The sequence below is a fragment of the Pan paniscus genome, chromosome 16 (assembly GCF_029289425.2).
Source record: "Pan paniscus chromosome 16, NHGRI_mPanPan1-v2.0_pri, whole genome shotgun sequence".
Lineage (NCBI taxonomy): Eukaryota > Metazoa > Chordata > Mammalia > Primates > Hominidae > Pan > Pan paniscus.
Window position 1 is genome coordinate 48,137,181 of NC_073265.2, and position 27,359 is coordinate 48,164,539.

General features: G+C 39.9%; 1 protein-coding gene across 9 annotated transcripts in view; it reads right to left on the reverse strand.

Moving 5' to 3' along the window:
- Window positions 1–6,074: 6,074 nt before the first annotated feature.
- SLTM (SAFB like transcription modulator) overlaps window positions 6,075–27,359 on the reverse strand; it is a 54,512-nt gene continuing 33,227 nt past the window's right edge. For 3 of the 9 annotated variants that reach the window (XM_034938847.3, XM_034938846.3, XM_034938842.3), the window contains 15 exons: window positions 26,527–26,767; window positions 25,862–25,911; window positions 24,171–24,289; window positions 21,488–21,637; window positions 21,149–21,252; window positions 20,880–21,046; window positions 20,337–20,422; window positions 19,955–20,118; window positions 17,331–17,511; window positions 16,498–16,622; window positions 15,443–15,613; window positions 14,283–14,597; window positions 14,032–14,176; window positions 10,658–10,818; window positions 6,075–7,128 (listed from right to left, as the gene is read on the reverse strand). In XM_034938847.3, coding sequence (XP_034794738.2) covers window positions 7,020–7,128; window positions 10,658–10,818; window positions 14,032–14,176; window positions 14,283–14,597; window positions 15,443–15,613; window positions 16,498–16,622; window positions 17,331–17,511; window positions 19,955–20,118; window positions 20,337–20,422; window positions 20,880–21,046; window positions 21,149–21,252; window positions 21,488–21,637; window positions 24,171–24,289; window positions 25,862–25,911; window positions 26,527–26,767 — 2,288 coding nt within the window. In that variant the 3' untranslated portion in view covers window positions 6,075–7,019. Of the gene's footprint in view, window positions 7,129–10,657; window positions 10,819–14,031; window positions 14,177–14,282; window positions 14,598–15,442; window positions 15,614–16,497; window positions 16,623–17,330; window positions 17,512–19,954; window positions 20,119–20,336; window positions 20,423–20,879; window positions 21,047–21,148; window positions 21,253–21,487; window positions 21,638–24,170; window positions 24,290–25,861; window positions 25,912–26,526; window positions 26,996–27,359 lie in introns of all 9 variants that reach the window. The other 6 variants (XM_034938845.3, XM_034938844.3, XM_034938840.3 and 3 more) reach the window with 2 other exon arrangements.

The window sequence follows — 27,359 nt, forward strand, 5'->3', positions numbered from 1 at the left end:
TGAACTCCTGACCTCGTGATCCACTCGCCTCAGCCTCCCAAAGTGCTGGGATTACAGGCGTGAGTCACCGCACCTGACCTCTTACACTTCTTTCAAAGGTGATTTTCTACTTAAATAGAATTCTCTACTTAGTATAATGAAAACAAAGTATTACTTATCTAAATAATACATAATATTAATATTTCACAGCTTAACCAAAGCAGTTCGGTTTTGTTTTTGTTTTTAAAGAGACGAGGTTTCACTATTTGGCCCAGGCTGGTCTTAAACTAGCCTCAAGTGATCCTCCCACCCCAGTCTCCCAAAGTGCTGAGATTAGAGGCATGAGCCACCACGCCCGGCAAGCAGGACAGTTCTGAAAGCTCTGGACCCAAGTTCCTAAAGGTGATGCAGAGGTCCTCCACTCCCACCCTGGGTGATTCAGCTCTACAGAGGAACTGATCATTTAACCACAAAATTACATTATTCAGAGCATCTCATCCCACTGGCAAAAACCCAGAGTTGATAGCCAGCAGCTTGTAAAAAGCATTTGGTTTTTCCTACTCTGAGCTACATCTCCAGAGTGATTGTCAAAACTTGCTGTACATGTGAATCCTGTGGAGGAACTTTTGTGGGTAAAACATGTTGGGACTCCATCCATGAACCTCTGGGGTTGTGGCCCAGGCTCATCACCCATTAGACCTCAGATTTTGTCCAGTTAGCATATATGCCAGTTCTGTTATCTTTTCTTTTTGAGACAGTTGCACTCTGTCACCCGGGATGGAGTGCAATGGCATGATTTCGGCTCACTGCAACCTCCGCCTTCCGGGTTCAAGCAATTCTCCTGCCTCAGCCTCCCCAGTAGCTGGGATTACAGGCGCCTGCCACCACGCCCAGCTAATTTTTGTATTTTTAGTAGAGATGGGGTTTCACCATATTGGTCAGGCTGGTCTTGAATTCCTGACCTCATGATCCTCCCGCCTCAGCCTCCCAACGTTCTGGGATTACAGGCGTGAGCCACCACACCCGGCCAATTATCTGTTTTTATTTTTACTGTTTTTTTTTTTTTTTTGAGTCGGAGTCTCACTCTGTCTCCCAGGCTGGAGTGCAGTGGCATGATCTCAGCTCACTGCAACCTCTGTCTCCCTGGTTCAAGCGATTCTCCTGCCTCAGCCTCCTGAGTAGCTGCGACTACAGGTGCACACAGCCATGCCCGGCTAATTTTTGTATTTTTAGTAGAGACAGGGCTTCACTGTGTTGGCCAGGCTGGTCTTGAACTCCTGACCTCAGGTGATCCACCTGTCTCGGCCTCCCAAAGTGCTGGGATTACAGGCATGAGCCACCACGCCCTGCCTAATTCTCTATTTGATCAGCGACCTTTTACAAATGAGGTTGTCTCTTTTGTCTTAAATCAGGGAACACAAGGTGACTTTGCAAGAACAAGAAAAACAATGGGCAGAATTTGTTCAGTATTTGACACATATTTTCCCACTTAAACCCTTACAATAGCCCTGTTCCTACTAGCAAAGCTGACTATAGTATTCTGGACATACAGATAAATTGCCCATAATTGAACACATCTAGTAAATGGCAGACTGGTTTTTGAGTCCTTATTCCTCCACATTCTGAAGCCTATGGTTTCTAGACTGGATGCCCCTGCACGTTGTCCCAGCTGCAAGGGCCTTCCCTGTAGTACCATCTTATCTAATAAATTTGATTGTTCTTTGAGTAGTTCAGAGGGAGTGAGCTGTCAACCAGGTGAAGCAAATCCTAGCAGGCTACTTGTCCAGAGGCCTAGGATGGCAGATCCATGGGAAATAAAGTCATTAAAGAAGCTAACAGATAATTTGGTAATTTTAGAAAATTAGGGTGTTAGTTCATTGGATCAGAATTCCTTAGAATTTTTAGCCTTATATTACCATGTCCTTGAGGGATGCACCATTTCTTGTCATGGTATCTGACCCATTTCTCCTGCAATCCACCTTCCAAATGCCTGAAATGTGGTGAGGAAATTAATTTTATAGTTTGATGGACATCACTAGATTTATTGAGAGAAGGGGCAGGGCATGGTGGCTCACACCATGTAGTCCCAGCACTTTAAGATGCCGAGGAGAGCAGATCGCTTAAGATCAGGAGTTTGAGACCAGCCTGGCCAACATAGTGAAACTCCATCTTTACTAAAGATACAAAAATTAGCTAGGTGTGATGGCAGGTGCCTTGTAATCCCAGCTACTTGGGAGGCTGAGGCATGAGAATCACTTGAATCTGGGAGGCAGAGGTTGCAGTGAACCGAGATTATGCCATTGCACTCCAGCCTGGGAGACAGTGAGATACCATCTCAAAAAAAAAAAAAATGAAAACTGTCTCTGTCCAAATGAAAGGTTATTGCTTGAGCTTTTGATGGGCTGTCTCATAAACTGATGAAAATTTAACCAGTGAGTAGATTTCAAACTCATTTCTTAACCCTGTTGGCAAATCCAGGTGGGAAACTATATACATGGTGAGCATGGAGCCAAGATGACTTCATGGCTAATGTTTATGCCTGGGGCAGGCATCTCACCTCAGACAGCATGAATTCCAGGCTTAGAGATGCTGGTCTGGGCAACCTGTCCCTAAACAATCCCATTTCTTACTGATGGCTGCACCAATGGGGTGGCTTAAGTATTCAACCTTAAAAAAGTGTGTTTGCTACAGCAATGCTACACCAATGTTACACCAACTTCAAGACAAAGCCCAGGCTCCCCCATTCCAACCAGATTGCTTTCCCTAAGTCCCTATTATAAAAATTCTGAATCCTTCACATGGTTATTTATTCATCCAATATTTATTGAGTGGCTACTAAGAGCCAGGCGTCAGGGATACAGCAGTGAAAAGAAAAAATAGACAAAAACAGCTGTCCTTCTGGAGCTTACATGAAGTAGGAGAAGATGGATTATAAATAGGTTAGATGGGAAGGAGGGGGAATGCTGAGAAAGGGAGTAAGTGTGGCAATTTTATTTTATTTTGAGATGGGAGTCTTGCTCTTGTCATGCAGGCTGGACTGCAATGGCACGATCTTGGCTCACTGCAACCTCCGCCTCCCGGGTTCAAGCAATTCTCCTGCCTAAGCCTCAGCTGGGATTACAGGCGCCCACCACCATGCCCGGCTAATTTTTTTGTAATTTTAGTAGAGATGGGGTTTCACCATGTTGGCCAGGCTGGTCTCGAACTGCTGACCTCAGGTGATCCGCCCACCTCTGCCTCACAAAGTGCTGGGATTACAGGCATGAGCCACTGCACCCAGCCTAAGTGTGGCAATTTTAAATAAAATCGGGAAGGCATGGTTGAGAAAATGACATTTTAGCTAAGAACTGAAGCAATGAGGGAGCGAGCCCACATGGCTATCTGAGGAAGAGCGTTTCAGATGAAGGAGTGAGCACAAGCAAAAGGCTTGAGATGAGATGCTGTGGTCAACACACGGGACGAGGCCAGTGTGGAACCAGGTGAACAAGGAGGAGAGTAGTAGGAAATGAGGTGACAGACTGAATGTATTCTACAGATGAAGAGACATTAGAGGGCTTGGAGGGGAAGTTGGTCTTCTCAGAGAAAAACGTAAGAGGGTTAGCGGTGAAGACATAGATATTGGTGATTTTGGTACAGAATATGTAGGTGAACATTAACTAGATGATACCTGCCCCTTAGGCCTGGCTGGAATAGCTAAGTCAAAAGGAAAGAGAAAGGAAAGATAAAGGCTTATCTGTAGGAAGCACTTAAAGGATTTCAGGAAACAATTTGTTTCAGATAAAAATAAACGGTATTTGTTGAGTGGTGCATTTTAGGGGATATTATTAATTTTACCTACAATGCCCTGAGTTGAAGGTGGTGATTAAATATTTGAGAGGATGAGTTTTTGGGGGTAACTACACATGGTAAATTTGAGGTGTTTGACAGAAATGCTAATTAAGCAGTTATTGGAGGTATTATAAGAGATTCATCTTTAGTTAGAGAGATGGATTGGATGAGGTTCTTTATAAATGCAAAAAATCTGACCATTTTTTCAATGAGGATTCAGTATTTGTTAGGACCTGTTAAGTATGGAGGAACTGAGTTAAGTGACAATCCAGGCAGAAAGGTTTTAAATGTTTTCATTACTTCATACATTTAAGAGCTTGAGAATTTTTCTATGTAATTCCTAAGCTTTTAATTTTATTTTACAATTATTTTTGGCATGTGTAGTTTCTGATGTCAGCATCTTGCCCAACTTACCAAGACTGGCTACTATCTTTCTTGAATCTTTTTTGCATCATATGAGCTGTCTGTAGCTTCTGACTCATTGATGCCATTGTCCTGTGGCGAAACATTTGGATTGTGCATCAAGCACACGGGGAATGGCACATTTTCCTCCATTCTCTTGGCTTTGAGGAGTCTGTCTTCCTTCGTGGATCATGAAGTTAGGAGATCAAGACCAGCCTGGCCAACATGGTGAAACCCCGTCTCTACTAAAAATACAAAAAATTAGCCGGGCGTGGTGGCAGGCACCTGTAATCCCAGCTACTTGGGAGGCTGAGGCAGGGGAATTGCTTGAACCCGGGAGGCAGAGGTTGCAGTGAGCCAAGATTGCGCCACTGCACTCCAGCCTGGGAGACAGAGTGAGACTCCACCTCAAAACAACAACAACAAAACCTCTAAATAGGCCAGGCGTGGTGGCTCACGCTTGTAATCACAGCACTTTAGGCGGCTGAGGCAGGCAGATCATGAGGTCAGGAGTTCGAGACCAGCCTGGCCAACATAGTGAAACCCCGTCTCTACTAAAAATACAAAAAAATAGCTGGGCGTGGTGGCTGGCACCTGTAATCCCAGCTACTCGGGAGGCTGGGGCAGGAGAATCGCTTGAACCCAGGAGGCAGAGGTTGCAGTGAGCCGAGATCGTGCCACTATACTCCAGCCTGGGTGAGAGCTAGACTCCGTCTCAAAAACAAAAACAAAACAAAACAAAAACCTCCAAATTTGGTTTTCACTGTTGACCCTGAGCCAGCCAGATCGCTGCTAGCTGCTGCCCATGATGGTTGAGGGCCACTCAACCTCAATGCCAGCATATCAGATGGTTTTGTCAGCTTTTCTGAACTTGAAGCCATCGCCATGGCAACTCGAGTAAAAAATAATTACCTTTAGTGTCTGTAGGCTTGTACCCTTCAGTATAAGTGTAGAAAAGACTGAAACAAATCAAGGATCTAATGTTTAAAAGGCAGGTTACTATCCAGATTCCCATCTGAAAACTGGTCAGGTCAGTAATTCTACCTGTGGCTAGGAGGATTCTTCTGAGTATTAGGCAAGGGAACATATGTCAAACGCAAGGATTCTTCTGAGTATTAGGCAAGGGAACATATGTCAAACGCTTGGCACATTGCCCAGCACGTAAAGCGCTTAGCCAATGTTTGCAGCTGTATGATAATCCCTTCTAAGAAGCATAGTCCCACTCTACAAATGAGGAAACAACGAGAAGCGACATTCTAACCCAAAGTCACCAACATTCACTCCAATGGATACTGAGGCTTCTCCTGTGCCACTCTACAACACATAGTGATCAAAAATGAGGTAGACCTCCCCTACACCAACGCAGACACCCAACCTGCTCCCACAGCTGTAGGACTGGGAATGGCAGAAAAGGTAAGAAATCCAGAGAAGTTCCCCAAAGGACCAGAGACCACAGAACCTTGGTTGCCCATGGCACTCAGAAGTGTGAGCCATCTCATGGGCATGACCGTATTGAGCATAGAGAGTGCTGAATTTACCAAAATCTAGACCATTTGGATTTTTCTTCACTGATTTATATAAAGGGATGTGGGAAGCTTTTTTGAAAGAGCAGCATTTACCTTGAAGGGCTTTCCTAAAAGAGATGCCTTTAAAAAAGCCATAGGATTAGTGGTTAAGCCTCTAACATGTGAACAGCATGTGCTGCCCAGCTACTGAAGTGAAGAGTCTAAGCTAGATTTATTTCTGAAGAACAAAGACCAAAAGACTGCCTTTATAGCTCTATATCTAGTCAGTCACCTTGGGCTGAACTACAGAAAGAACTGGACGACTAACACCTAAAACGCTGAAAACAAAGACACATACACTTCCAGGTGTGGATTTTTATTTTCACAAAAAGACAACAATGTCTTCCCCACATACAAGTATTTACAAAACCCAACTGATTCACCCATCTAGAACCTGGGTTTTTTTCCACTTCTCAACATAGTTGGGAACATGGAAACATTAATACCCACACAATTCCCAGAGATGGAATTTATCCATCAAACAGTGCAGATTACCTAAAAGTGCACTTACCTGCACAACTCGGTGTAAGAACCTTGTGAAACAAACCTCATGGCCAAGGTTTCATGAATCTATTTGGTTTCATACCATGCAAACCTGAACAAGTGTGCTGCTACACTAAACTGAAAATCGGTTCTCATTTTACAATTAAAAAGGTTCTCAACACTTTAGCAACTATACAGAATATGAAGGTTTATTTCAAAAAAGATTACATTTTTTTAAACCAGGATACACAGATGCACTTAATGTAACAGTACCTTCTGCAAAAATAGGTTACATAATACTCAGAAATGCAATGAACAATCTTATTCTCTAAAAATTAGACAGCTAAGACTTCTTAAGTGTAGACAGCCTTCAAAATGGAGGCTGAAAATGCTTGGTAAAAAGAAATAACTCTAGAGCCAGACACCACAGAGCTAAGGCTGCAAATTAAACCACTACCACACAGCTGCAAACTACTCTTTATATTCACACAGCATTAAACAAAACGACTTCAATTCCATCTTTTCAAATGTGCCTCGGTGCTGCAAGAAAAAAAGTTGAATGATACACAAAACTATTAAAAGTTACAACAGAACTATTTAAACATCTTCTCCAAAATTGAGAAAAGCAATCATGTTAAATTTTTAAAAAGAAAAGTCTGACAGAACTCTCAAGCAAGTCAGAGGTCCTCTTCATAAGTAGTCAAGTAAAGTTTACAGGAGATTTCAATAAATTATCTTAAAACCTTGGCAGAGAGCTCATTTTCAGAATCGTCGCGGAGGTCCACCCTTAAATGGCTTAAATCCGGAGCCACTTCCTCTTGGCATGGAATTGCCACTGATTTGTACAATTCTATTAATTGGGGATGCGTTACTGAAAAAGGTTTAAAAGAAAAAAACATCAGAGAACAAAGAACAAATCATCACTGCAAATACCAGGCACTGTTCTTGGTACTTTATCCAAAATAAATCATTTACTCTTTTCAACAGTCCCGTGAGGTCTGAACCATTGCTAACCCCACTTTACTGAAGAAACAGATCTGGAGGTTGAGGAACTCTTCCAAGGTCACAGAGCTAATAAAATGGTGAAGCAGACATTTGAACTTGGGCAATCTCACTTTGAAGCCCCATTACTTCAGAAGCCAGTTGCGGATCTGCACGTGGACTACAGCAGCAGATCTCTTAAGTGTGGACCCCAAACCAGCAGCAGCAGCACCAGCTGGGTGCCTGTTAGAAATGCAAATTCTCACCCCCATCTCAGACCACTGAGAAAGAAACTGAGGGTGGGACTCCCAGCAACCTGTGCTTTTCTTTTGTTTGTTCTTTTAAATATATATATTTTTAGACAGGGCCTCACTCACTTCACCAAGGCTGGAGTGCAGTGGCATATTCATGGCTCACTGCAGCAGCCTTGACTTCCTGGGCTCAGGTGATTCTCCCACTTCAGCCAGCCACCAGAGTAGCTAGGACTACAGGCAAGTGCCGCCATGCTCAGCTAATTTTTTTATTTTTCTTAGAGACAGGGTTGCGCCATGTTGGCCAGGCTGGTCTTGAACTCCTGGGCTCAAAAGATCTGCCAGCCTTGGCCTCCCAAAGTACTGAAATTACAGGCAGGAGCCACCACGCCCGGCCAACCTGTGTTTTAACAAGCCCTCCAGGGGATTCTGTTGTTTGCTAAAGCTTGTGAACTAAATTATAGAAGTCATTTAAGAATATTTCTGGAATCTTTATGTGTAACGCAACAGAGCAGATGTTAGTAACACAAAAAAGCAGACCCCCTCCCCCGACAAAAAACCTTTAACAGGCCGGGCGCAGTGGCTCACGCCTGTAATCCCAGCACTTTGGGAGGCCGAGGCGGGCAGATCAAGGATAATTGCTTGAACCTGGGAGGCAGAGGTTGCAGTGAGCTGAGATCATGCCAATGCACCCCAGCCTGGGTGTCACAGCGAGACTCCATCTCAAAAAAGAAAAAACTTTAACAAACCAGGAGATAAAAATCTACAGTGAAGGCCGGGTGTGGTGGTTCACACCTATAATACCAGCACTTCGGGAGGCTGAAGCTGGAGGATCACCTGAGGAACAGGAGTTTGAGACCAGCCTGGCCAACAAAGTGAAACCTCCATCTCTACTAAAAATACAAAAAAATCAGCTGAACATGGTGGCACACACTGTTGTCCCAGTTACTTGGGAGGCCGAGGAAGGAGAATCACCTGAACCCAGGAGGCGGAGGATGCAGTGAGCTGAGATAGTGCCACTGCACTCCAGCTTGGGGGACAGATACTTCGTCTTGGAAAAAAAAAAAATCTACAGTGAAATGGTTCAGGCAGAATAAAACTAGATTATAAGGGCCAGGCTGAGGAATCTGGGCTCAATCCTGTGACCTGGAGCAGCTGCTTGTTGTGGTTTTAGAGCAATAAATGGTATAATAAAATGGGAGTTTCAACAGTTCAATTTACAAATGGGGTAATGGAACACAATAATTGGGAAGATCAGATAGAAGCTAAAATGAGGAATAAGGGATAGCTATGATAAACTTTCTTTTTGTAGAGACAGGGTTTTACCATGTTGCCCAGGCTGGTCTCAAACTCCTCAGTTCAAGTGATCTACCTACCTTGGCCTCCCAAAGTACTGGGATTACAGGCATGAGCCACTGTGCCCAGCCTGAGAAACATTTAAAAAAAAATAGAGCCACATGGCCGGGCGCAGTGGCTCATGCCTGTAATCCTAGCACTTTAGAAGGCTGAGGTGGGCAGATCACAAGGTCAGGAGTTCAAGACCAGCCTGGCCAACATGGTGAAACCCCATTTGCTAAAAATACAAAAATTAGCTGGGCGTGGTGGTGCACGCCTGTATTCCCAGCTATTCACTTGAACCCAGGAGGCAGAGGTTGCAGCGAGCCGAGACTGCACCACTACACTCCAGCCTGGACAGAGCAAGACTCTGTCTCAAAAAAAAAAAAAAGAACCACACTTAGAAATTTATACTAGGAATGAAGAAAGGTAAGGACAAGCCCCGTATTTCCAGTCAGGGTGAATGAAATGGGTGGTGGCACTATCAAATTAAAAGAAACTGGAGGCAACAAAAGGGACACAAAGGTTTGAAAAAGGAGAGGAATGAGTTTGACTGTGACCTTGAATTCATGGAAAAAGCAAAGCACTTACATGGCAGTGGCAACATGAAGCTGAAAGGAAACAGCAGTGTCTAAAGCTTAGCCATGGGAAGGAGCCTGCAAAGGCAGTCACAAAGGCAGAAAGAAAATGATGGTGCCCTAGAAAACAGACTCCCTCAAAATAAAGATAAGTGACCGTGTGAAACAGTGTTTAACCACCAAGGAGTCTGACAACCATGAAAATAAAAGAATCTATATTTATCAAGAGAAAAGTCATTGGTGACCTTTACAAACCAGATACAATGAATGTTGAGCTTGTGCAGGCAGAAGTAGCACACTTACTGAAGTTTGATGGTAGAAGTGACCATGGAATAGTAGTGACCTGGGTCACTGAGTCAAGCCAATAACTCTCCTAAGAAAGAGGAATGGGAAAGAAAGGAGGACATGAAAGAGATGGGGAAGCTGAAGACCTGCTGGCTGAAGGGCCACATCCGACCTCAGTGTGAAGAGAAAGTAAAGCTCGCCTCTTAACGTATGAACAGATTTTGTGTTAAATGTCTAAAAGCCTTCCCAAGAGTTATTTTAAAAGGGAGGAAACAGAACACACTTTCAGTATTTTCTTCCTAAGAATTTGAGGAATGGTAGGTAGAGAACAAGATGATGGTTCCGATGTGAGGTTAAGATTCATTATCTAGACTGAGTGCAGTGGCTCCCGCCTGTAATCTCAGCACTTTGGGAGGCCAAGGCAGGCGGATCCCCTGAGGTCAGGAGTTCGAGACCTGCCTGGGCAACATGGTGAAACCCCGTCTCTACTAAAAATATAAAAATTAGCTGGGCATGGTGGCGCATGCCTGTAATCCCAGCTACTTGGAAGGCTGAGATGAGAGAATTGCTTGAACCCAGGAGGCGGAGGTTGCAGTGAGCCAAGATCTCGCCACTGCAGTCCAGCATGGGCGACAGAGTGAGACTCCATCTCAAAAAACAAAAAACAAAACAAAACAAAAGAATTCATTGTTTACTGGATCCTGCCATACGTACATACCCATATCTAGATCAACTTGCCAGAACGTCACTGAATTCATTTAAAAGGAAGAATACAAACTAACACATTAATATCAGCTGTTCTGCAAACACTCTTTTGGAGGCTACGGGTTGATACAGGGAAATGTTCGGGCAGACCTAGGGTTTTCACTAGTTGCAATTCAGTCTCTCAGAAACTATAATGACTTTTATGGAAAGGATAAAGTGTTGGTTGTGTGCTGGCAGAAAAAGTCTAAACTGGTTAGTTATTTACCTTGAATGTTGGGTTATCATGCCTGCTCCTGCCCGGCCGTCACCCATTCGCCTCGTATCATGATAGCTAGGCCCTTGAGAGGGTGGACCATGCCACTCTTTCCTTGGTCCGCTTGTGTCCCGTCCATGGCGTTCAACCACATGTCGCTCCTCAGGATAGTGCTAAAAGAATAGCATATGAAAAGTCACTTGGCCGGGCGCAGTGGCTCATACCTATAATCTCAGCCCTTTGGGAGGCTGAGGCAGGCGGATCACCTGAGGTCAGGAGTTCGAGACCAGCCTGGCTAACATGGTGCAACCCCGTTTCTACTAAAAATACAAAAAATCTGTCAGGCATGGTACCCCACACCTATAATCCCAGCTACTCAGGAGGCTGGGGCAGGAGAATCACTTGAACCCGGGAGGCAGAGGTTGCAGTGAGCTGAGATTGCGCCATTGCACTCCAGCTTGGGCAACAAGAGTGAAACCCCATCTCAAAAAAAAAAAAAAAAAAAAGGAGAAGTCACAATACCCTCAGTCTTGGTCTCATACCAACTTATATTGGTGTGCTTTTAATGTCAGAAGCAAATTAATAAGATGTCTGAGAAGATAAAAGGATGAGTAGTGCAGCAGCATATGAAAAGAGTTTATATCTATTTTGTAGTGAGAAGCTACTCAGGCCTCAGGGAAGGGTATGGAGGAAATGATTCAATACTTTTGTTGTTGTTGTTTTGTTTTTTGAGACAGAGTCTCGCTCTGTTGCCAGGCTGGAATGCAGTGGCGCGATCTCGGCTCACTGCAACCTCCGCCCCCTGGATTCAAGCGATTCTCCTGCCTCGGCCTCCCAAGTAGCTGGGACTAAGGTATGCACCAGCACGCCCAGCTAATTTTTGTATTTTTAGTGGAGACGGGGTTTCACCATGTTGGCCAGGACGGTCTTGATCTCTTGACTTCATGATCCGCCCGCCTCGGCCTCCCAAAGTGCTGGGATTACAGGTGTGAGCCACCACACCCGGCCAATTCCTTTTTTTAAAAAATAATTTTTTTTTTTGGAGACATGATCACACTGTTGCCCAGGTTGGAGTACAGTGTTGCTACCGTAACTCACTGCAACTTTGAACTCCTGGGGCTCAAGCAATTCTCCTGCTTCAGCCTCCTGCCTAGCTGGGACTACAGGGTGCACACCACCATGCCCATCTTTAATTTTAATTTTCCTATGGCGATGGGGGTCTCACTATATTGTCCAAGCTCGTCTCGAACCCTTGGCCTCAAGTAATCCTCCCGCCTTGGCCTCCAAAAGTGCTAGGTTTACAGCCACGAGCCACCAGGCCTGGCCATTAATTTGTATTTCTGTATTTTCTAGCACCCAAGGGCTTTTTGACCCTTGATTATTTCAAATACTTGGATCTTATATTGACTCTAAGAAGGCACAGCCAGAGATCAAAACCTTAAGACAAGGCACGGCAGGGCCTATGATCAGCCTATCAGGACAACATGCAGACAGCACAGCAAACAGGAGTTGTGAACTTATTTTACATTGTACTACTTAGTGCTATGGCACTTACAAGGTGCTACATCCATAACTATGGAAAACAGAGTAGCGAACACAAAGAAACAGAAACTGTAAAACTAGAGATCTATGGAAAGAGAAAGCAAGCATTGTGATACTTAGCTTACAGGAAAGAAAGCAGAAGGTACCCACAGAGAGGCTTAGATATAATACTGGCAGAACAATTTACAGACTAACATTATGAAAAAGAAAATTTTCAAGGGAGGATACAAGATCTCCTCCTCAGGACACATTTTCTAAAAGGACCTCTGAATGCAGAGGGCTAGTCTTTGATACTTTCTTAAATTTTACTATAAACAAGGCAGACTTATTTGGATTATAGACTCAGTCTTAAAAATTCTTTTTAGGAGGTGGGCGTCATGGTTCATGCTTGTAATTCCAGCACTTTGGGAGACAGAGGTGGATGGTCGGAAGTTTGAAACCAGCCTGACCAACATGGTGAAACCCCGCCTCTACTAAAAATACAAAAATTAGCCAGGCGTGGTGGCGCACATCTGTAGTCCCAGCTAATCGGGAGGCTGAGGAAGGAAAATCGCTTGAACCTGGGAGGCGGAGGTTGCCGTGAGCCGAGATCGTGCCACTGCATGTCAGCCTGTTTGACAGAGTAAGACTCCATCTCAAAAAACAAACAAAACAAAACAAAAAAAACAACAACACACACACACAGTGTATTAAAATACAAAACAAACACCAGCATATAATGGAGACACACACACTGCACAATTCTTTTTGGTATATAATTTATGAAAGTATGTCCTAACTGTGCTACTATCAACCCACACGCCAGTATTTCATCAGTAGAAGAATACTTTTAAATGAGGCAAAAGGTTTTTGTTCATTTCGGTCTCTAAAAGATAAAGACACTTTCCTCTGTCCAGCTCATTAACTTACAAAATATTCAAGTCAATAAAGTGTCACAATAAAAGTTTAACACTTTAACAATAAAGTGTTAAAAATATGTAACATTACACTCATCTACCTTTAGGATAAGAAGACAAAAAATAGACAAAAGTTCTATTTCAATTGTACACTTTAAGCTACTTAAATGAAGCAGGAGAAAAAGAAGAATGTGTGTGTGTGTGTGTGTGTGTGTGTATATATATATATATATATATATATATATATTTTTTTTTTTCCAGACAGGGTCTGGCTCTGTAGCCCAGGCTGGAGTGCAGTGGCACCATCTTGGCTCACTGCAACCTCCAACTCTTGGGCTCAAGTGATTCTCCTGTCTCAGCCTCCAGAGTAGCTGGGATTACAAGCGCCCACCACCACGCCCGGCTAATTTTTGTATTTTTAGTAGAGATGGGGTTTCGCCATGTTGCCCAGGCTAGTCTGAAATTCCTGAGCTCAGGCGATCTGCCCACCTCGGCCTCCCACAGTGTTGGGATTACCTCCCAAAGTGTTGGCATGAGCCACCATGCCCGGCCAAGAATATTTTATTGAAAAGGAAACACAAGTAGGGGCCAAAGTTTTCAGATGCAGTTTGAAAGCCTCAATTTCTTAAAAAGAAATAAAACCAAAGTTATCATTAGATAGGCTCACTTACCAAATTAACAATTCTTAAATTTCACTGGGAAGTTTAATCGAAATGGAGTATTTCAAGGCTAGTACCTTAACTCTTTGGACTACTGATGGTCAACTACTGACAGTAAAGTATGAGAAAAATTCAGATTTTAAGAATTTAAATAAAAAATTAATGCCTCTGAATCATTCCAATTTAGCTAATCTAAGCCACATCAAAATGCTACTGTATATCCAGAGTAGCTCATGAATCCTCTAAATGTATGTGTGCAGGCTCGCGGCAAGCCTCCCGCAGCACTTACCTGTGATCCACCTCCTCGGTCTGTGATGACTCCTCTGTCTCCCTCTCTGCTCCCGTACCCCGAAGCGCTGCTACGATTCCCAGGGGGAGCGCCTCTCACACTGTGCCCTGATACTTCTCTCCCAGATCGTTCTGGCCTTTCAACTCTGTTAAACAAAACATAAAAACATACATGATCAAAACTGTAATCTTAACTTTTTTTAACCCCAATGCATGAGACCACTAGGAAAGCATTACAAAGTACACAGCTACCTTGTTTCCCGTTTGTCAGTGGACATGCTTCCTTCACTTTTCCAGCTGGTGGGTCTGGAAGGATTGGGCCCTGCCTCTCGAGGATGTCTAGGATGAGTGATATCAGGCCTGTCATGAATAATCACCGTTCTCCTTTCGTCTCGCTCCCCTCGTACTTCTCGCCTGTCTGATTCTCTAAGTTCATTTCTTGGTGGTGGAGGCTCATTTCTTCTGGAGTCACTGAAATTTTTGGGATATCTTTCGAAGCTTGGATCTTCCCTTCGTGCAGTAGGTCGTGCTTTTTTCCCCTCACTTTGACCAACAAAGCGATCCCGCCTATTGATTAGAAACAAAGAATATAGGTCCAAGAAGTGCTTACTTGAGTGCTTAATTCTTCTTAACTTTGTCTGCATAACCTACAATAATGAAACCAAAAAATGAACTTAAGGCAAAGCCATGGAAAAAAGCTAGTTATTGATTATTACAACTCATTTTCTTTTAAACTGAACTAAGTGTCTAGCCTAAAGGTTGGTTTTTTTAGCATTCAGGAGAAACGATACCGAACACTCAAAAGTCACTACCAAGCTGAAGAATGTTTTACTGTTCTTAACAGTTGAGGCACATCCAAAGCAATCAGTGCTTCCACAGTTTTAAATATAAGAAGAGGCGGGGAGTGGTGGCTCAGGCCTGTAATCTCAGCACTTTGGAAGGCTGAGGTGGGTGGATCACTTCAGGTCAGAAGTGCTAGACCAGCCTGGCCAACATGGGAAAACCCCGTCTCTACTAAAAATACAAAAATTAGCCGGGCATGGTGGTGGTGCATGTCTATAATCTCAGCTACTTGGGTGGCTGAGGCACAAGAATCGTTTGAACCCACGAGGCAGAGGTACAGTATGCCAAGATTGCACCACTGCGTTCTAGCCTGGGAATCAGAATGAGACCCTGTCTCAAAAAAAATTAAAATAAAATAAAGATAAGAAGATAAAGCCAACCTGCTTAATGGTGTTCTAGTTAATTAATTTGGAATACTGAATCACATTCCCATTAACAGAAACAAAAACCACGTAAATTGTTCTGAGCATTCAGTTCTGACCTGGTACTTCCAGTTAAGATTTTAGGAGAAACAGAGTTATCACTAGCAAGGCTCATAAAATAAATATAACAATTTTCAACATATCTACCTTTCAAAAGATGAGGACTGTACTGCTGAACTCTCAGGAAACCTGCCCCGCTCTCGGTGATCAAAGTCATTAAATCTGTTCTGTTGGCGAGAGTAGTCGGATCCATGGCCAAATCGTGCATCTGTATCTAGAGACAACTTTTTATTCTCGCTCCAGTAAGGATCATCTCGCCTTGAAGAGAAATATTTGCTTATTTACATAAATTAGTTCTACATAGTTCTACAGTAATCAAACGACATTTACTTGGAGTCATACATACCACATGTTAGAACTGTGGACATAACAGGGCTAGTAAACTCAAGACATAACACATCAGGAGTACAAACTAGCAAAGACTTAATTGTTGAATTACATAAAGTCAAATAGTGTGAGAGGAATTTAACAGGAGAGAAAATAGTTGAAAAACTGCCTGTCTTTTCCATTAAATGGAAAAGACATTTAGCATTCAGGAGAAATGATACCATTAAATGGAAAAGACAAATAAAATACCTGAAACCACTTTATAATAAAATTCTAACCAGTTCACACAACCTCTTCAGTTATCCTTAACTTTGGAAACGTTAGAGTGGTAAGTCAGAAGCACAGTTCATTCATTCCACCTATTTCTCTACACAATCAACTCAGTTTCATAGAATTTATGTTAAGAAGATTAAATGGGCATACTTATGTTTTTAAATCTATATGAAGTATGAATCCAAACACACAATAGAATCTGTCTTTCAATCTCAAGTTTATGACTTCCATTTCTATACTACCTGCACTACCTTTTTAAGAATGTTCAAAATCTGTTTAATTATTATTGAAGCCTACTATGACAATGTATTTCCAGTCATAATGAAAAACATTTGGCATCAGAAAGGTAGACAGGGAAAGAAACACAGACTGTTCCCACTTGCCAGTGCACTGGGTCTACCCCAGTACTGTAATCCTTCCCATCCCTGTTGATCATGACTTTTATTCCAGTGATGGGAGCCTGTACTTTCTAATTCTCTAGTCTTAGCCTAAAGGGAATAAAACAGCAAGGTTAACTGTTAAGGAATAAAATGAGTAACTACCTATGATCTACATCACGTGGGCGTTTCAAGGAATTCCTTTTTTCTTGTTCATAACGAAGCTGCTGTTGTTGCCTTCTGAGTTCCTCTCTTTCTCGAGCAATCCGTTCAGCTTCCTTACGACGTTCCTTCAGACAACACAGAATGAAGAACCAACCAAGGCAAAATGAAAACATAAGATAAGTATACATGCAACCTTGTTTTAATCCTGTTGCTAAGAAACCATCATAAGCAAAGACCAGGCAAAACACAAACCTATGACACCTAAATTTGATTTCAATAATCTAGGCTGTAGCTATTGTTCTGCAACATTAAAAATAACAAGGACTGGGTGGTAAAAGTTGGCAAGTATTTGATTAAATTCGACTAAAACAAAAGCACCTAAAGGGAATTAGAAACAGCATTCTTAATATGCATGGAGACTAAGTGCCTTAAAACCCTGAGGTGCAATTCTGCAAAGAGAGGCATTATTTCCTTCCAGCCTTGGGAAATCATTCCCACTATAATATGTAAGGAAATCGTTATTATTTTCTAAGACTGGGATAGTGACAGAGCCTGGATTACAACTACTCTGGACTCATAGTCCTATGCTCAGACTATTAGGCTGCCATGATATTGCAGAGCTAGAATTATTACCAGTTATCTAGAACAAAGTCACTACTAATTGTATTTTTAACTAGTACCTAATTCACTGTTATCTTTCAGGGACACTTAAAAGCTCATTAGCTAAACTCATTCTATAGACGCTTTACAACAAGTAAAGCAAGTTTTAGGGCTAAAATCACAGAGTCTGAAAAAGGTGAGTTATTTAAGATGAAAAGATTTTCTGACTGCACCTGTTCAATACGAATGCGTTCCCTTTCCAAGCGTTCGCGTTCCATTCTCTCTCTCTCTAGTTTTTGCCTTTCAATTTCTAGGCGCTCTCTCTCTCTCTGTAAGCGTTCCCGTTCTTCCCGTTCACGAATTATTCTAATGCGTTCTCGCTCTCGACGCTCTCTCTCTGCAATCTCTCTTCGTCTACCAAAAATCAGTATTTAGAAATACTTAAATTATGCTAGCACTGTGTGAAAGAGAATAGCTTTGAATTTGAATTTTTCCTTGAGGTTGGCAATTTTAAATTTCAACTCAATCTAAGTAGTTTTAATGTAATTGGAAAGAGAATTCAAAGTAAAACTTTAAACAGATCCCAATATTTTCACTTATTTATAAATAAGACTGTCAACTGAGCAGCTAAATTTTATAATATAGAGTAGTTGCCTCTTAGATGATTCCTGTTTAAATAAAAATCACTATAATAGTCCATTAATTAATTGACATTTTAGAAGGATGTAATCTGCATATGTAAATTTACAAAACTACAACTTCCAACACTTGTTTTTGATGGAAAAAGCTCTAATCCCTATTATATATTCTATTGTATCTCCTTAAACAAGTACATACTTTACTTTGATGATTTGGGATCATAACAATGAACATCAATAATAGCAAATACTACATATAACAAAATGGTGTCCTTAAGGGCTATTTTGGAATGTTTACTATCCTACAATAGATGGCTCCAGGTAACATGCTTTTCTGAGTCAGAGGTAGTTCAATTGTTCACTGAACTGAATTGTTATTGTATTAGACTTTTCATGTTATTTTCTTACTGTAAGGTAGTCAGCATCCTTTTCTGTCATCAGCATGTCTTTCTCTAGTAACCCAGTGGTTCTCAATGGGTCAGTACTATTTCTACAGAAATCAACGGGATATTTTTAATTATCACAATGACCATGGGGCAGGTACTAGTGTTTAGTGTATGAGGATGAAGGAATCTAAGTATCTTATTGATGCATGGAATAGTGAGGATAGTCGTACACAACAAGAACCATCCAACACCTCTCATACCTTTCAGATGCCACAACGGACATGCACACCATTAAAAACAACCAAACACCTTAAGCAAAAATAATATGTCAGTCTAGAACTCAACCCCATTTTTAATAAATACTGTTTGTTTGCTTTGATATGATTTATATAATCTAGAATTTCCAATAATGCAACTCCATATAAATAGAAGGAAAATTATACTTTCTTGAGACTTTTACCAAGAGTTGCTCACCATTTCAGAAATCATGTCATAATGTCAACACTACTTCTGGTATTTACTAACCAACACAACATATTAAATGACATACAACGTCAGTCTGTATTTGAAGCTGTCCCATTCTCAGTGAGTCTAAATAGGGATGCAAACATCTGACTACTTCATTAAGTCATGCCTAAACCTTCATATCTGGAATACATATTTTTATTATAAATTACTTTTATTTCTCCTTTATATTATAGTTAAGCCATTACATTTTTTTTTTTGAAATTGTTAGTATAGGTTAAGTATGTTATACATCAATTTCATTTCAGGAGAGTAAAGGCATTGCAACTTTTTTTAATATAAAAGGGACTTTGGTCACATAGGGTTTGAGAATCACTGGTCTAGTTGCTCCTCAATCCCACTCTCCTCTCAATCTGTTGTCAACTAAATACACAGGAAGCTAGGCACATTTGGACTTCATCTTAAAAAAGAGAAAATGGGTTCTATGTGCTACAAGGATTACTTCCTTTTAGTAAAGTTGTGTGTCAATTATTGTACAGAATAATCTAAGTTGCTAAAAGTATCTCTGGTAGTTCCTAACGCTGTCGTGAATGAATGGATGAAATCCCATGATAAGTAACCCCTGGACAAGACAGCTTAACATTTGAAATAATATACTATAAAACACACCCACAAGACTATTTTAAGTGGCATCCAAAAATTGATATACAAAAGTAAACTGACACTCGTGGTGAACTGTTGAGATATGGCCACTAAAAATGGAAACATCTTGCTTTGTTTATATTTTCCGTTTGTTTTAAAGAGAATGCTTGCTTTGGGATATAATCCGAATACCATTAGGCTCACAGGGCAAATCTTCCTTCTCTTAGGCACTAATGCAAACAATAAATTTTTGCTAAATTTGTTAAAATTTCAGATTACAGTATTTGAACACTGTAGCTACTTTGAAACTATCTTATCTCAAAATTTTCCTTTAAAGTCATGTTTTTTATGGCAGCAGCTTTGGTGTTGAGGAAAGAGCATTGGACTTGGAGTCAGAAGACTTGGGTCTGAGTCCCGACTCTGCCACTTGTTAGCCATGTGGCCATTGGAAGAGTCATTTAGCCTCTCTGGGCCTCCATTTTTTTCAATTGTATAATGGGCATAACTAGCCTTACAGAACTGTTGAGTTGGAGATAACAGATGGAAAAGCACTTTGTAAATTGTAAAGTGCTATGCAAACTTAAGAAATCATTAGATGCTACCGTAACTTCTTTAAGGTGGCAAACAGTTTTCTGTGGGAATACAATTTCCAGAAATATGGCTTACAACTAGTGTTAAATATTTACCTATATTTAAAGACAGGTATAAAACAGACTCTCTTCCTACCTTCGAAGTTCCATTGCTCGTCGCAGCCTTTCAAAACGAACTAAATGTTCTCTCAACCTTTGTTCCTTCATCTTTTCAAAAGGCAAGATCTCTTTCCTTCTGTAGTCTTTATCTCTTTTTTTATCTAGACTAGCTCTCTCCTTTTCCTTACTTCTTCCATGAATCTATAGAAAAAAATTAGAAGAACACTAGAAATTAAAATATTTTGGGGCTTTATTTTTCAAGTTTAGCAGGTCATTTAAAAAGTTCAAATGACTAGTAACATTTCCTTTTTCTTGGGTTTGCTAGCATGCAAGTACGCAAAGATGGTTATGGAAAAACAGAATTATCTTCTTTTGTAAACAGCTGAAGTAGTATACAACCATCCTGATCAGAGACTTACTTTCTCATATCTTCCTCTTCTTGATGGTCTACAATGATCTCCTTTAGTTTGGTCTAATATTACCATATGTCCTGGACTCTTGGAACCTAAGAGAAAAAAATTATATAAAACAAATGTCTAAAATTTTTCATTGAAAAAGAAAATATGTATGTAAAAATGCTAAATTCTGATAGTCACACACCAATACATGAAATTAAAAAACTACTTATTCTACAAGAACGTCAATGCAAAGAGTTTTTTAAACAGTTCAGTCTGCTAACATAAATACTTTCAGTGATACCAAAAGATCCTAATTCAATAGTACTAATCAATGACCATTTTAAGTCAGCCCAGAATAGCAAAGGAGCTTAGCTGGAAGAATACATTTGTTTGTTTCCCCAGAGTAGAAAAGAAGACAATTACTCCTACTAGACCTCCTTTCCTACCACAATGACACCTAACAACAAAGCTTACATCTGGATTAGAATTTCAGGTTTTCCCTTCCACTGTAAAAATTAAGTAGTAGAATGCATTAGAAAGGGATTGAAAAGATGTATAGCATACTTATTCGCTTCTTTTCTTCACTTTTTTTAATCGATTCTGATGTTTGGCCACTTGCTCCATTATCATTCTTCTCATCTTTACCTTCTATTTTCTTAGTATCCTTGCTTTCTTTTTTTTCAGATTTCTCAGACGATCTTTTCTCTTCTTTTTTGACAGAGGCTTGTGTCCTGACCATACCGCCCCAGACAAAAAAACAGAATGAGTACTTCATAATGTACCAAAAAAGTCTATCTGCTTATCAAAATAAATAAATAAAAATAAATCCTTACTTGCTACTTCTATCACTCGTATTTTTTTTATCTCCAGAACTTCTTGAACTACTCTTTTCATCATTTTCTTTCTTCATTTCTTTCTTAGAGGGATCACCTTTTACCTGAAAGGTTCGAACCAGAAAAACAATTTGTACATATGGTTACATTTTTGTGATTATAAGAAGTGTGCTAATGGCAGAAAATTTGGAAATGATAGGAAAAATATAAGGAGAGTAAAAACTACAAATACATAAAAATTAAAAATCACTGCAAATTCTACTCCCTGCTACTGTTAACAGCTATGAGTTGAGAACTAGCCATCAAATTAGACTTGCTTTGATAAACAGGGAAGCTTACTTTTTCAACAGAAATCAGCTGTCCATGCAGCTCAGTGCGATGAAGATGTGCAATACACCTGGACACCTCTGTGCTTGAAGACATAGTTACAATGCCGTAGCATTTTGCCCCAGGACTTCGAGCATTTGTAACTACTTTTGCACTCAGAACCTATAAAATGAGACTGTACTTTAGAGAGTTTTACAACGTTCCAAGTACACAGACTTCTAAATACATGAAACTTCACAACTGAAACTATATATTAATTCAGGGTGTATCTTATTCTGTCTCATTTTTTTTTTTTTTTTTTGAGATGGAATCACACTCTGTCACCCAGGCTGGAGTGCAGTGGTGTGATCTCAGCTCACTGCAACCTCTGCCTTCTGGATTCAAGCAATTCCCCTCCTTCAGCCTCTCAAGTAGCTGGGATTACAGGCATGCACCACCATGCCCTGCTAAGTTTTGTATTTTTAGTACAGATAGGGTTTTGCCATGTTGGCCACGCTGGTCTCAAAGGCCTGACCTCAGGTGATCGGCCTACCTCGGCCTCCCACACACAGTGCTGGGATTACAGGCATGAGCCACTGCACCCAGCCTATTTCATATTCTTGTGATCACCATCTACGTTACCCATCTTAGTAAATATTCAGGGGAACAATTTAAAGTGCCAAAAAGCAATTTAACCTTTTTATATTTATTTCCTCCCCTCAAATATGTAGCCAAAACACAATCTCATCAATGAAGTAATGGCACAATTAATAAAAGCAAATAAATTGGATTTGAACCAAAATATCCCTATCATAGGCCCACCCTGAATGTCTTTAGAGAAAGTTTCTAGTATTTTATTGATGAGTGTTAACACTTTTCTATAATGAGTAAAGAACCAATCACATATAAAAAAGCAGACTTAAAAATGCATCCCCCGAAAAGCACCCTAAAGCTTGGAAGACAACACTTTCAATCTATGTGCTTTTAAAACGTATATGAACATGACAAATAATTGCAATTGTGTAAGATGGTTAGTTAAGAGAGACAAAGCAGGGATGGATGAGTGAGAAGAAAAGAGAGAGAACGATTCGGTGCTGAACAAAGAGGAGTAAAGACATAAAGCTGGGATGAAGTAAATAGGAAAATCAGGAGTTTTATGGTATGGGTGGCTGGAACAAATCAACTTTTACCTCAACCCTAGGAAAGGCTGATTTGCTCCATAGCCATTTAATTTTTAACTCCACGGGTCTTCTTACCAAATAAATGGTATCCTCATATAGTTTTACTACTAATAAATACCAACATTAAAATATTGTTTTCACATCTCTAACAATACATTATTGAAAACAGAAGAAAAAATATAACACAGCCTATCATGGGACTACAATTCTCAGTGTTCTATTTCTGACACCTACAAGAACCTCCTTTACACTCAGGCAACTCACTAATTGAAGCAGGGAAAAAACCCTCCAAAAATCAAGAGGACAGGTTTTGGTAATATTAATGGCTATTTACCAATAATGGTCACTAATTCAGTAATTTCAATATCTGAAAGCCTATCATGTGCACATGAAGTACACTAAATAAGGTCCCTGACCTCAAAAAGCTTACATTGGAGTACATTAACTATTTGATGTATATGAAAAACTATAATGTAAGTAGACAGTATTGAAAGCCGTCAGGGATGCGGCTCACAATTCAAAGCATTTGTTATTAATTGAGTATTCTTTGACTACTCCTTCTCTTCCTTTAGGTCTCCCCTTAACTGCCAGAGAAACTTTTCCTGATGAACTAACCACAGGAAAGCCTCCCCTTTTTAACACCTGTGTACTTTTCCTTCACAAGACTTATAACAACTTCTGATTAGGTTTATATATATAGGCGTGGTGCGACGGCTCACACCTGTAACCCCAGCACTTTGGCAGGCTGAGACTGGTGGATCACCTGAAGCCAGGAGTTTGAGATCAGCCTGGCCAACATAGTGAAAAACTCATCTCTACTAAAAACACAAAAATTAGCCCAGTGCAGTTGCTCATGCCTGTAATCCCAGTTACTAGGTAGGCTGAGGCATGAGAATCATTTAAACTTGGGAGGCAGAGGTCGCAGTGAGCCCACATCACGCTGCTACACCCCAGCCTGGGTGACACAGTGAGACTGTGTCTCAAAAAGAAAAAAAAAGTTTATATATAAACTTAATGTAGATATATGTTTATATATAACTTTATATAAGTTTAAACCATTCTCATGCCTATATATATAGCCAGTTTTACATTTTTCTCCATTACTGGACTAGAAGTCTGTAACAAGGATCATATCTGGTTCTCCCCAGGCCCCCATGAATTATGTATCCCACTGCCTAATAATAGTCTAAATATAAATGTATTTTCAAGATGTCCAAATCAGGCTCAGCAATATGCTAGATCCCAAGCTACGTGCTACAAAGTATCATGATGAATAAACTGATTAGTCCTTGGCTTAAATAGGTTTAAAGTTTGGAATACAAAGATTCCCAAGGCTCAGAGAGAGATTAAATGATGAAACGCTATTTATCCCCTAACTCTCATCTACCATTACCACAGAACTCAATAATTATGTCTATTAACAGTCCTAAGAGATACAATAAATTAGAAGATATTCATGTAATACTATTTAGAATACAATCCTCATTTCAAATTCAGACACCAGAAAGACAGATAAAAAGGTAAAAAGAATGTACCTTTCCATATTTGCCAAAGAGGTTCTTCAAATCAGCAGCTTTGGTATTAGATGAAAGTCCACTAACCCAGATATTTTTAGTTGAGCTTCCACTGCTACCACTAGTACTACTTGTACTTCCTAGAATAGATTTAATATCAGATGTTTAAGTATCTCGATCAGAATCTTTATACAAAACTATAAGGGCCACATTCTTTCAAAACTATAATTTTGATAGTATGACGTTACTATATCAAAATCCTATGAGTTTACTATTATTGAAATCAAACAGACAACATGACTAGTGAGGGAAAAAAATCTGGACGTATGTACATGTCCTATTGTATGAGTTCTAAGTTGAAGAGGGTAAAAAAATCAATTACATGTCTCAGACTTTTGCTGTTCAGTTTTAATAATTTATAGTCTACCACTGCACTGAATAGAGACAACTAGGAAGCAGTCATTTAGGAATGAACAGACTGTTTAGTTGCCACATCTGCTGTGGGCTTTAGATCCTTAGAAATTGAAATGGAAGAAGAAAAAAGTCAGAGCAAGGTATACGTTTTTCAAGAATTTATATGGTTAATAACAAAGACGAACCAACTGGTACACCTTCATTCCATATTAGAGAATAAGTAAGACAAAATGGGAATTATATGCAGCTGGATAACTCTAGATTCAATAAGAAACAATCTTCTAAAACAAAACAACTACAAGATTAAGATCAGAGGTCTCAAAATCCTTTATAATAGGTAAATGATTATATGAATCATTTATGTACTATGTCACACATAAATTATGGCTTCATACGTATAGAGGCCATATCTTAGGATACAGGCCTAGCCAGTCACCCTTTTCTTCAAATGTGCTGTAATAAAAGGGAAATTTTCATTCACTTGACTTTATTTGGAAAATAATTTTTACTCACTTTAAGAGAAACAGTATACAAGCAATTAAAAGGAACAATTTCTGTATTTCACATTCTTTTAAGCAAGACCAACCAATTCCTAAATCACATCCTTATGATTTCTAACGATTTAAAATAAACTATGGAGGATGCATACAATTCTCCTTTACACATTTAGGAGGTATTTAAAAGCTTTGCAGTACCTGAATGTTTTATTTTCCCTTAAAATCCTTTTCTAGAAATTAAGTATTTTTCAAGTAAACACAGCACATGTACAAGATGAAACTACAGCTCATGGGCATGAGATAACCAGAGATTTCTCAGTATCAGAAAGCAACTAAATATTGCACTTTGAAACTTACAAGAATTTAAAAAAAAGAAAAAAGAACACTAGACTCCACAAATACACACAAGTATTATTTAAAGACAGAACAGGAAAAAGGTTGTGGTGATACACAGTAGTTATAAATGAGTAACAAAAGATAAAATAGTTCTGAAATTATAATGTAAGAAAGTATCTATTAATATTCAACACAGTCCCTTAGAACACACCAGGTAAGTGTTTCCTAGCTAATGGGTTTTTAACGTACCCCATACCAGTTTACAAAGTAAGTAAACAGTAACACATCAATCAGTTTTCTGTAATATATATAATTCCACAGTTTATATAAAGACCATCTCAAGTTTCTAGTCTGTCAATAAAATTTTTAAGGACTAAATGTCAAAGAAAACACCGCGCAACTACTACTTTTTAATGAAAATACGCAATGTCAACACTGAAATAAATAGGGAAAAAAATTCTTTACCTTTGTCATCTTTAGATGATGTCTTGCTGTCTTTAGATTCCTTTGAAGAGCTAAAGAGGCAAATCACCAGAAGAAAATTGAAAACAAAAACAAAAACAAACCCAAAACAGAACAGCTTGATATTTACTATATTTCAAACTAGTGCTATTCATACAAATTAACAATTCCAAAGGCCTAGATTAGGTTATTTGAACAAATGACTCCCTGAGGATTCTTGCACTGATTTTCCCCAAGATGCCTGAAGATCTAGATTTTCTGACAATTCTATTCAGTGGAAATATGGCCATCTTCTCCAGATTTCAGGACTGGGACTTGACTTCATTTTGTGTTCTTAGAACTGATAGTTGTTCATTAACCATCATCACAAGGATTTTAAAAAATAAAACACAAAAAAAATTGTCAATTTGAAAAAAAAACAAAAAACAAAAAACAACAAAAAAACCAAATATATGCTGACATTCGACAATGCAATCAGTAGAACACACTGCATTATTATGAAGATCTTGAAAATTTTTAAAAGTAACTTATGACGGTCAAAAATATTATAGGCAGGATCATAAGACACTAATTACTGTACATGTTCTTGAAGCCACCCCCTTAATGTAGAGTGATCTTATTGAATGCTGGAATTCAGTATCGTAAAGAACTGACATAGAAAAACAAACCTCTTTGCTTGACCAGAGGCCCCAGTAGACGAGGGCCCTTTCTTCAAAGTATCCTTTTCTTTGTCTCCAGATTCTGCTTTCTTAGAACTTTCTCTGGCTTCCTTCTCGACAGGGTCACCCTTCACGCAGTCTTCCTTCTTACCATCTTTATGGTTCGCATTCATCTCATAATCCTTGCTTTCCTTCTCCGGGCTCTGTGCAATGGCGTCCTGCCCATCTTTTGGCTTACTTGCTTCAGAATCTGTAATTTTCACATTTTTACCTGTTTCTAGGAGGTCATCACCATCAAAATCCAGAGTGATGGCATCTTCAGCCTGGATTGTGACCGAGATGTTGTCATCCTCAGCTTCTTTCACAGTCGTATGAGCTTCCATCTCTTCATGAGCTGTGTGATCAGCCTCAGCTAGGCTCCCTTCTGAAGGAAGAGGTTTAGATACTTCTTGTGTACCATCACCAGAACCTGCTATATCTAAGAGGATTTAACAGGAATAAATATGGCAAAACAAGAAGTTTAAACAATTTCATATTCATAAGCTAGAATAGGACCTAGAAAATATAAAGCCAGTTATTAGCACTGATGGAAGGTTAGGGAAAAAAAAAAAAAACACAAGGGTATTAACTAACATAAACCATCCTTTACCCAGGATCACTTATTCTTCATGGAAAAAATGATCTCTACATACAAACACCAAACAACAATAGTGAGAAAATGGTTCCATCCTGAAGATACCAGCTCTTCATTTCTGGTTATAAGTTAATGGCATATGGAAGATTTTGTTCCTCCATGTGACAGTGACAAAAGTGCAGATTGTTGTTCAATGCTGGAATTATCC